Genomic DNA, 11,462 nt, shown 5'->3' on the forward strand with positions numbered 1-11,462 from the left:
TCGCAACGGCGATGGATCATCCGTACGCGGGTGGTTGGGTACCTCAAGGTCACGGTGGCGGTGGAGGCGGCGGTGGCGGAGTGTTTGGCGGAGGCAGTGGTGCGGCGACGGTGCCGCGATGCTGGGAGAGGCCGTGTAGATCGACCGATCCTTCGCCGATGCGTCCGTTCGATCACGGTATGCGCTCAACAGAGGCGATGAGATCGATGGAATCGATGAGATCGATCGATTCCATCATACGTCAACCACCATCTGATCCGATGCGTATGGAACACCATCATTCTATGCGACCGATGGAGGGAATGAGCAGATCAATGGAACAAATCCGCACGGAGCAACCGCGTTCGGTCGTAGATCATCCCGTCGCTCCATCTTCGATGTCACCGGGCAGTATAGGTAGCGGCATGGATCGTAGCCGTATGATGCGCGCCATAGAGCATCCTTGCCGGCTAAAAGATCACGCCAGTCACATTCACAATCATCATTTTGGAAGGCCTCACGAGCACGGTTGTCGATCGACTGAGCACATATCACGGCTGCTGGAGCATCGACAGCACGAAGCGCAGCATCCAGGCAGACCGCCAGTCGAGCATCCACCAGCTGTACGACCGCCTATGAACTATTCTTGCAGATCCCTCGATCACGCCCCCGGGCGACCTATGCCGATGGACTGTGTGATTTTTGGCCCGCATACCCATCCACCACCACCCAGACTGCCCGCGGAAAGCCCGTTTCGCATCAACTGTCCCGTACACAGTCCCTTCCGGTTCAGATTCCCAAACGGCGCCGGCACAGAGTATCATTCGCATTCACAGGTAAAGCACACTCGCGTATCCGCAACATGTCGTCTATTGTCCGAGTGAGATGAGAGTGATACTATTGTTCGTTTCTTCTCACTACGCTGGAGGATTGCACGATTTATTCCGCATATTTAAATGAACTGATAGACGTAGATGGTATTATCCATAGGATCTCCACGTGCGGCCTCATAATGAATAAGAACGATAGGTCGAATAACAATATTGGAAAAATAAGTACAATAAACTATCCAAGTAGTTATTTCCTAGAATTTTCCAACTATTGCCCGATAATTGCTGTATATAATTTTTATATAAGATATGTATATATATATTTATATGGAACATTTACTAAATTTTTTACATAAATTGTTTAGTACGTACGTGATTTATTATACATGAGAAAGTAATATTTTAATTGTTATAATAATCATTATAAAACTTGAAAATAAAATTAAGGAAATATTGTAAATTTATTTTTCAACAGAATGGCAATATAGTTTTATTCTAATTAATACTAAACGATACAAATTTTGACTAAATTAACTTTTCCTCACACAACGTAATTAATACGCAATTAGGTTTGATTAGATTTAAATTATTCTAAAATATACAGGTAGTAATTAATAATTAATTTCGAGTTTGTGTTTCTCAAATTGTATTTCGAGTGAGAATTGAAAAAGTTAGTTTCAATTACTGAAAATTTAATTTTATATTGTAAATAAACGATCCAAGATCGTATTTGTGACAAATGTAAATTAAACAGTTGTATACTTTTTGTTATAATATTTTATTATCGGAGCTGCATTTATAATCGCGATATATTAGATCCTAAAATTATCTTGTCACAGAGTTTCAGGTAAATCTACTTACTGTTCATTGTCAACCTAAGTCCACAGAGTGTTTTAGTAAACATTAGTCCTTCTATGCTAAAGCTTAATGCAAGGATTTAGGTATGCTTAATACGAAAAGCGGATGTTCTAATTCCTTGAATAACTAAGCTGTATAACTTTCCGGAATCAAATAGTTCACCTTTGTAATAACATAATTTTAAAGCGAAAGATTTTCTTCGAATTAAGCGCGCGCTTAAATGTATTCTCGAATTTTACGAAATTTTCACGGCTAATTCAGAGCCGTTGAATTTTTCTTTCTATGCATATAAATGATGACGAGAACGCGAGAACTCGAGTCCGACATTTTATACTGATATCGTAATATACTGGAATGGCTATCACGTGTGAATCTAATTCTATTAGGTATACATGACAACGGAAATTCTCTCCCGCATTATCACGCTAGCTTTCCGCTAAAATTTTACGTAAAATTAGTATTTTCGTACTACAAGTTTATTCTGTGGCGTGTTTATTCCGTAAGAAAAATGCATCGCGCTCGTTTGGTCCATATCGTAGAATCCGATCCACAGTCGCATCTAGATTGAGCTTGTGCTCGGAATGTATCGCACGTATACGTAAAAATAACGAAAAACGTGCACAATTTGCAACACACTGCATTCGTTTGGCAAACCAATGCCCTCGACACTCGAGAAAATTAATGTCGCCAACATGTGACATCTACGATGTGTATGCCTGAATATTTTTGGAAATTGTGCGAAATAAAAGACTCTCGTAATTTCTGTGGAGCATTGAGGTCTTCGGGGTCCCTTTTTGATATTTATGGGCTAATTTGAAGAGCTTCATATGAGAGGAAAGTAAAATACTGATCTCATTGTTCTTAACAATGAGAGAGGAATATTGCAATGGAAAATAAATAGAGAGAGCTCAAAATGTGTTCGATTACCGTTTTTTATCTTATGCTTAATTTTATTTCCGTTTATTTGATTTTATTTCCGTTGATTTTTTTATAAAAGCGGATAGTTCACAAATTTCATGCATTTTTTGCGAATACCATATAAATATAATATTCGTTATATTTTTTACGGGGTAAAAATTTGGTTATGTACTAGATAGGAAAAATTTATATAATATTTAGATATTCTATTGTAGTTAGAGCTTTTCATCAAAATTTGGAATGTTATATCGAGGCTTAATGAATGGATCGGAAGTCATTATCTATTGGATAGTAATACGGATGGTAATATAAGACCGATGGCATTGTGTGTTACGCGTGCAAGATAGATAATAACAGGTGTAACTCCATATCTCTGAGCTATTCCTTTGACGAATTTGTAAATGAGATTACTATGTAGCTGTGGTAGTCGCATCTGCAGATCGCAGCTGCGAATACGACCGCAACATGGTTAGTTAGACCAGTCATAGAATATAGATTCCGAACTACGTTCCATACCGTTGCGGCGCTAGAAACGGTCCAGAACACGCCGTGTAAGCTTCCTTCATTGAATATCGTATCGATCCGTGCTTTATTTGGGCTATTTCGATAAAATCATACACATTGATATATTTGATATAGTATTGTAAATCTCTTCAATTTTTTATCATAATATAAATGTAAAGTTTTTAAAAAATATTATGTATGATTTTTAATATTTTCATATCTTGATTCACATGCGATTATTTTTCTAACTTGTTATATATATTTTTATTACTATTTTTTGAATTATTGACATAAATTGATTACTTTTTTAATTCTCTTCGTTATGTGCTACGTTTACTTTTAATCTTCGACTGTCTCTTACTTTGATGTATAACTCACGTCCATTAACGGATTGAGCATTAGATTTTCTACTCAGTCATATAATTGCTAGTGACATTTTCTGTAAAATTTTATTTGGTTTGAGGCTCTCTCACATACGGTTGCCGGACGTAAGTTTATGATGACCTACATATTTGTACGTGCTTATCGGTATGTTTGATTAATTCTGAGAATGGCTTAACAGTGATTTGAAACGTATGCGTTAAGCGTTTTAAATGCTTTCGTGAGATTTTTTACTAAATATTATATATTAGCGCTTTAACATCTGCGCATGATTCTTATTTGCCCTTGTTCTCTTTTGCTATATTTTTAATATGGATCACGAGTATAATGCATATACTGTATGTGTATGTGCAGCCCTAAAATAGGTCCCCATTCTTTGTAAATGTCCTCTTCTTAATCAGTTTATAGATTATACAATATTATTTTACAATAAGGTTGTGACCATCCTAATAATTTTTTAATTACGGATGATTAAAAATTGATAGATTTTTTTTGTGAAAAATGATTTATGCTTTGACAATATTATTTCAAAAGAGAATTATTGAGGATTTTAATTATGAATGAAAATTTCTTGATTATTTTATATCTGTATTTTTAATAACCTCTTCTAATGAGCAACTATATTATCTAATTATTATATTATATATCCATTATTGCGTAAAATATTAATTATTTTGCAGAATAACACTTCTGTTGATTTTGTAATTTCTATCAGTTGTGGCCCCCGCAATTGTGTAGCGTCACTGTATTTAATTAAAAAATAATTCTTCATTACTCGCGCGCTTGAAACGATTAAGCAGTAACTTCATCTCGGTTTTCTTGTATTACTTTCTACAAAAGCGATATTTACATTTTATATTAAAATATTATTATTGCTACTTTTAATTCACGATTTTATTATTTGAAACGTATCAATCTGAATTTTTATAATATTAAATATTCTATTCAGAAACAGTCCTTATCTACGTTACATTTTACTTTTATGTACGTAAATTGCGACATAACGTTAGACAAATTCTCCATCATCATGCTTTAACTAAATGAAACGCGTCAAGAATTCCCAACACATAGAATGGCATGAAAATTTCTCAAGCTCCAACATGGAGATAAGTAAGAACCGGGGGATTCTTTAGTCTCGCGGATTGTACGAGCAATGCTACGTTGTCTAACCATAATCGCGAGAAACCCAATTTATCAAGCCTTCATCCGCCCATCAAGTATGCTCTGCACCACGTCTTTTACCGTTTTTCTTTATGCCACTTCTCGCGCGTACTCAAGCCGGTCCAACGGAGACACTGCCAACTGTCGCCGCCCTGTCTGAGACTTTTACAATGTCGCGTGGTTTACGTGCCTCTCGTACTAAAAACGGCGATCTCAGAGGTCGACTTTACTTCTTCCTATTCGCCATGACGGTTATTATCGTTCTGCGTCTCTTTCGTTTATCCCCTTCTTCATGATATTGAACATGAGAGTGAGGAAATTACGTCGAAACACACGCGTCGAATTATTGTCGCAAAGCGATCCTCACATTTTCATGGATAACATGGGGCACCGATCTAAAGCCGCGATCATTTCAAACATATATCTCTGCAGTAAAACGTGATAACATTTCACGTTTCGATTTCGCTGATACGACGTGCGATTGTCACAGTGCTTGGCACCTATCATTTTATGTCTAAATTAACACACACCGTTATAGTAAATAATTTCGTTAGTGGAAACGCGTAAAACAATTTTTAATCTTCAATGTACCAACATTTCGAGCGCTCTCTCTCTCTCTCTATCTATCTATCTATCTATCTATCTATCTTCTTTTTTCTCTATGTCTATTTAAACGCTGTTATGTTTTAATAACGTTTTTAAATCCGATTTACTTGCGCATTTAGGATAAAGCTTAGTTCATACTGCAAATGGTTTATGTTTCTCGTATTTTCAATTACGACACAGTACGTGCTTCATGTTATGACACAAGGATATATTTTTCATTTGCCTTGCATAATTATAATATTACCTCAAAATGTCAAATTGAGTAAGCAGAGATTTTGAAATATATATGAAATATTTTATAATTTTCAAACTACGAGTCGTATTTCATAACGCATCATCATTGCGGAAAGGGTTGGATTACGGCAAACTGTGCAGACCAGATTTCGGTAATGGGAAAGAAAGAGAGATACAAAGAATAAAAAAATATATAAAAGTCGCTAAAACGATCCATCAGAGGACTGTTGCTTGATTTACGAGCACACTACACCTCGCAACAATTTATTTCATTTATCTTACTCGTATGTTTTCTGTATGAGTGACTGTTCCACGTTTTAGCATGTGTAATTCTTTCAAAAAAAAAAAAAAAAGAAAGAAAGAAACATATATTATTTATATGAAACATTATGAGACAACACGCATAATTAATTTAAAATTTTTATTTAAAATATTTTATACTTAAACAGGCAGAGGATTTATTAATAAACAGAAAATTTTTATGAAATGTGTCCGCGTATTTATTCGGTGGATATTTATGTATTTATGCAATTCCTTAATATACTTTTTTCAAATGTATATATATCTGATTAGATGATTGACTTTGAACTATGTAAGTGTTCATAGCTACTCTTGGACACGCTATTTGTATCATAGAGTTTTAAATTATTATTGCGTACTGAATATCTTTGCTTTACGTTCGTAGTACTTATATTCGGATTCAATTTAAATATATGTACATTTTTTCGTATAGCTTCACTCCTAAAGTTCACCGGATTTGCAAGATGACGATCTTGACAAAGCGTGAAACGGAAATCTTTGTAGATTCACCAGCGAATTTTCGGTTTCGCGTGCACGGTTGGAAATATCAACTTTCAGGCATTACTCGTCGATGCCTTGATAATGCTCCCGTTTCCGGAACTTTTCTCTTCTTACCGCGCTCATACGATAAGAAGGCGCGAATATACGTCCGTATATTCAATTCTGCGCCAGAAACTTTTCACGTGTTAAAATTCTGAATTTTCGCTTCGAAGACTCGAGACATATGGTGTATCGGAGAACAGTTTGTTTGAAAATTTTACTTGATGTATATCACAAATTGTATTTTTTACGATTATCAGCAAACAATTTTTATTTATGATATATTTCCATATATGATTTCACAGATATGTATATGATACAATAATAAAAAATAGGAGATGCAAATTAAAACAGAATGTGATCTTTTGTGCTTCTAGAGTTTACAAGTGATTATTTAACATACATTTTTCGAGTTATTCAGCATAAAATTGTATTTCATTCAAATTTGCGTATAAAATGTTTGCAGTATATGCAGTATGTTTATCTTCCGTTCTCTCCTACGTTGCAGTATTCTCGTGCTCTGGGACGACAAGGTGCTTTTCACATATAAATAAATGTCACGAAAATATTATTCCCTAATATACAAAGCAGAGTTTTGTTATAATAATGGCAATTGATAATATATAATGCATTTAAAAGAAAATTGATATTTTTTATAAAAGTTATACTACTTATAAAATATAATTTATGGATTAAAATAGGAAATTTCTCTCTTTCTTGTTTTCTCAAATATAATATGCGATTACGCGGTATATGTATATTGTGTATATGCATACATATGTATATATATTGAATATAATTTTGAATATAATATATATACCATATGTCCGTTTCGTGGAACGCATAATCTTTCAAAAGAGCAAAATCTCTCTTGCAAACCTTTCGCTGGAAATTCGATTTGTTCCATTTTATACATGACTGCATAACTTCTGACACTTTATGCGTGGAAACGCGAGTAAAATCTGTATTCTGACTATTTGAAGTATGCTCATTTTGTTCTTGAGCAAGTTCATTTATCGGAATTGTCGGAAGTCATCACTCTCTAGATTCTTCAGTCGGAATAAAAAAATATAAAGTATATTTACTTTTTGCTACAGTTGTAGAGTTCAATTTAGAAATTTCTTATTTATGATAGAAATTAAATGTCTATGCATTTTGAACACATATAACATAATATTTAATCCAAATAATAGACAATTTGAATTAATCTGTTATTTAAATTTGATCTTAATCGAAATACTTTTATCTTTGAAAAATTGTAAAATTTTAAAATATATTCTTTGATATTTTGTTGAAAATATATGAAAGTGATTCGTATCACAGAAATTATAGTATCCGTAACATGTTCGATATTACGCTTGTCGGATTACGGCCATTATACATATAGTCCAGAAATTAATCCGTGCAAATTCTATAATAGAAATTGGTTTTTAATATGTGCCACTAAAACTACGATTCTGGTTTGTAACTGCTTATTCTCTTGTTTTCTGAATGAAAAATTATATATATATGTAATATATATATATATATATAAAATAAGAGGATTATATGTGTAACATTTTATATATTTTAATATTACGAATAGCAAGTTTCACATATACGTTATTTATAAAAGTATAGCAAATATTTTTATCTATTATCGCAAATGTGCATTTAATTCTTGCTGACGTTACAACGAGAAAAAGTTACTTCCTTGCTAGTTTATTTCAACTAATTACTTGACTAACGTATGTTAGATAATAATCTTTTTGGCGTGCCCCGCCTACTCATGTTAGATTGTAATCTCATTCATTATGTAAACGTATACTGCGGCGTGAAAGACAGAATGAATAAACGTGTAAGGTCAATGAGATTCTTTTCCCTCTTTGTCTCACCTTCTCATGGCACCAAGTACTGCATCTATCTTTACAACTGGGAGTACCGAAGATAGCAATTAAGTACTTGCCTTCGTCCATCGTAGTTTTCCCTCGGGGACTAATTATTGTCTAAACGGACTAACTGTTTCCGTACACACTGGACTACGTCCAGTAAACAATAGAATATCCTTCGAAGTTCAATGCAGTTCGGAGGTAAACGAGGTTCTACCGGAAGATTGTTCATGTCGTGGTACGGATGGAATTCTAAATGGTAATTCAGTTGCCGTCTCCTTTTCTATTTGTTACTGTGTACACATGAGTGATTGGTTTTCAGATAAATGCATCCGTGTCCGCTATTTTCTGAAAAGTATTCCAGCTATTTTTTAACAGAGTTATTTTTCATAATCTTCTAATTCGCATTCGTATAGCGCATTTTTTAAATAAATTTTTTAAAACAATAGACAAATGCATTTACAAATAATGCCCATGGCATCAACATTGTTTCGAAAGATTTACAACAATTGTATAATGATTTTTCTTTTTATGTATGTCTATATGTACCTATATTAAATATATCTGTATCAGAAGTCACGATAGTGTCTCGGCGGTAAAGTAACCGCAGCGACACTATCGTGTATTTTACACGAGATCGTGAATTGCGAGTATACGTTTCTATAAATATGTGTGTGTCATTTAAGTATATGTTTGATTAAAATTATTAATAGACCTACAAGTTTCCGGTTTCAGGTTTTTATATACGTTGTAGCTCCTAAAATAGGCACGTGAAGCTTTACAGAAAATTTATTAAGAGGTGTTGAAAAACAAGAAGTTTTGTCATTCTTAGACCCGGTAGTGGCATCAAATAATACATGTTTAAAAAATTAGGTCAAAGAGATGTATTGAAAAAGTAAAGGTCAGAAGAAGAAATCAATGTTTAAATTCAGTCTGAGAAAACTATGCGATTCAGAGCTGCTTTATTGTAACTTTACTGTCATTACAACGTGGGTGTAATGACTTATATTCAAACACAAGGTATTCTTATAAGAGAATTGTATTTTTCAGAGAAATAAAAATGTAGGTACATAAAAGAACGGTTTTGTTAGAGTACCTCAAAATTTAATTAAGACACAGATCTGAAAATAATTAGATATAGATCTAATAATAATTTTGTTAGACTAACCAAAATTATTTTGATTACTCAGGCGTCAGGCATGATGAGCAATGTTGCAAAAAACTGACGTTCTAGCAATTATTTTGAGCGTCCTACATAATTATTTTGATAATTAGAGTTTTTATTTGTATATTTATTTTTATTTTAATAAAATCCAACAAAATTATTTTTTAAATTTATATTATATGTATCTAAGTAAATTTTTTCTTTAACAGAAAATACTTCAGCAAAACCGTTTTTCCCTATAATGTATTATAACAATAATGTGCACGCGGAAAGAACAATTTTATTGAATTATCTAAAAATTAAAGTAGATACAGATCCAAAAATAATTTTATTCTACTATCATAAACTAATTATGTAAGGAACTCAAACATGATGAGTAATGTTACAAGAAATTTTGGCATTCTAGCAGTCAGTTTGAGTGTCCTACATTATTATTTTGACAGTTTACAACAAAATTTATTTTCAGATGTGTATCTAGCTAAATTTTTAGATATTAGTAAAGCTGTTCTTTCCGTATGCAATAATTCCGAAATCGTCTTTGCAAATCGTGGAGGTTAAGCATCGCTATTATTTCTACGACGTGGCGCAAGTTGCGACACTCGATGCAACGAGCGCACAATTATGATGATTTCCTTCGTTGCTTCTCGTATTTCCTTCTAGCTCTGTCATGATCACCTCTTGAGAATGCACAATTTGGTTAATGCGTTTGCCGTACCAGCGGACTCGTTTGTCAGGAATTCGTATTTCCATAATCGATATATATATTTTAAATTGCGAACCTTATGCCGCTCATTTTACTCGACAATGAAAAACTACATTGTTATTGTCGTGGAAATCAATTTAATGACGTCGCGAAAGATATGAACGTCACGATCGATAGTTTCGTAAGTCAAAGCATTCGAGATGTAAATGGGGGTTCTTAGGAACTTTTGTTTTATAGTCCTCTTTCCATTTTCTTCATCGTAAAGAACTGTTTTTACATTAGTCTCACTTTTACTTTGGTCTATTTACTTTCAAGTCGGGAAAGATTTAGTAAAGAACTTTTTTAAAACTTATGTGTATATATACGTATAAGTATTAAAGTTGATTTGCAAGTACAGGTACGTGTACTAAGGTCGACTTGCAAGTAGCTTAAAAGGTCTTAGACGTGTAGAATAGATAATATAACAAAATATCTGTTCGCAGCTCTTGTTGCAATCGTATTGCAAAACGCTCAATGCATATAGAAAGGAGTATCGAATAGACATAACCGTCGATGCGTCACGGCCCACGCTATATTCGTCGATTTATGTGACATCTCGACGGAAATCATAAATTTACGTGCGTCATATAGATCATCAAAAAAAAATGGATCGCATTGCGTTAAAACATTATTACCATTGCGACATGGTGGAAGCGCGAAAATTTATATATATATTTCACTCACATTTTGCCATGTGTGCGAATGAGTACGGCGCGCGTTTTCTATTCCCGACAATGGAAAAACAACCTTCGCGTTTATAACGCAGTAACATTGTGAAACCACACGATGACGCATTCCATAGACCTTATAATGCCGATAACTCGCGTACATGTGGCTACAATAATGAGCGTGTTCATCTTAATCGCGGCCATACAATGCGACGTTGTTCCATTCAAAGACTTGACGGCATCTTGGAAATTCAGATAAAGTGTCCCATCATCGTCGTATTAAAAATCATCTCGCGGAAAACAAGTGTACGTAAACACATTCGTATCAATTTTATAGAAATTTTTATCTCTTTCTTTTACGAGATGAGTTTAAAAGAGAGTGATATAATATAAATGATATAGTATCATACAGAACTTTAGATGTGTCAGAGTAGCGCAATCTTTTTATCTGAGTCGAATACCAATAATTTTTTTTCGATTGACTTGATTTATTTAATAAATAATTAATAAGCTTGGTAAATACGTCAATAAATAAATAAGTTTAGTAATTCTTTAATATGGTTTTTAAGCCAAACAAGGCGAACCTTGCGCTGTTCCAGAGTGTATTTAAAGGTACATCTGTATAGAGCTGTGATATCATAGACTAGTTATCGCGTTGAGAGAGAGAGAGAGAGAGAGAGAGAGAGAGAGAGAGAGAGAGAGAGAGAG

At 33.8% G+C, this 11,462-nt stretch overlaps 1 protein-coding gene across 2 annotated transcripts in view; it reads left to right on the forward strand.

Moving 5' to 3' along the window:
• The first annotated feature begins 301 nt into the window (after nt 1–301).
• LOC108777422 (peripheral plasma membrane protein CASK) overlaps nt 302–11,462 on the forward strand; it is a 112,477-nt gene continuing 101,316 nt past the window's right edge. For both annotated transcript variants that reach the window (XM_018544298.1, XM_018544296.1), the window contains exon 1: nt 302–815. In XM_018544298.1, the coding sequence (XP_018399800.1) occupies nt 303–815 (513 nt within the window). In that variant the 5' untranslated portion in view covers nt 302. The remainder of the gene's footprint in view (nt 816–11,462) is intronic.

The sequence above is a fragment of the Cyphomyrmex costatus genome, unplaced genomic scaffold, assembly GCF_001594065.2.
Source record: "Cyphomyrmex costatus isolate MS0001 unplaced genomic scaffold, Ccosl1.0 scaffold43, whole genome shotgun sequence".
In the NCBI taxonomy this organism is placed as follows: domain Eukaryota; kingdom Metazoa; phylum Arthropoda; class Insecta; order Hymenoptera; family Formicidae; genus Cyphomyrmex; species Cyphomyrmex costatus.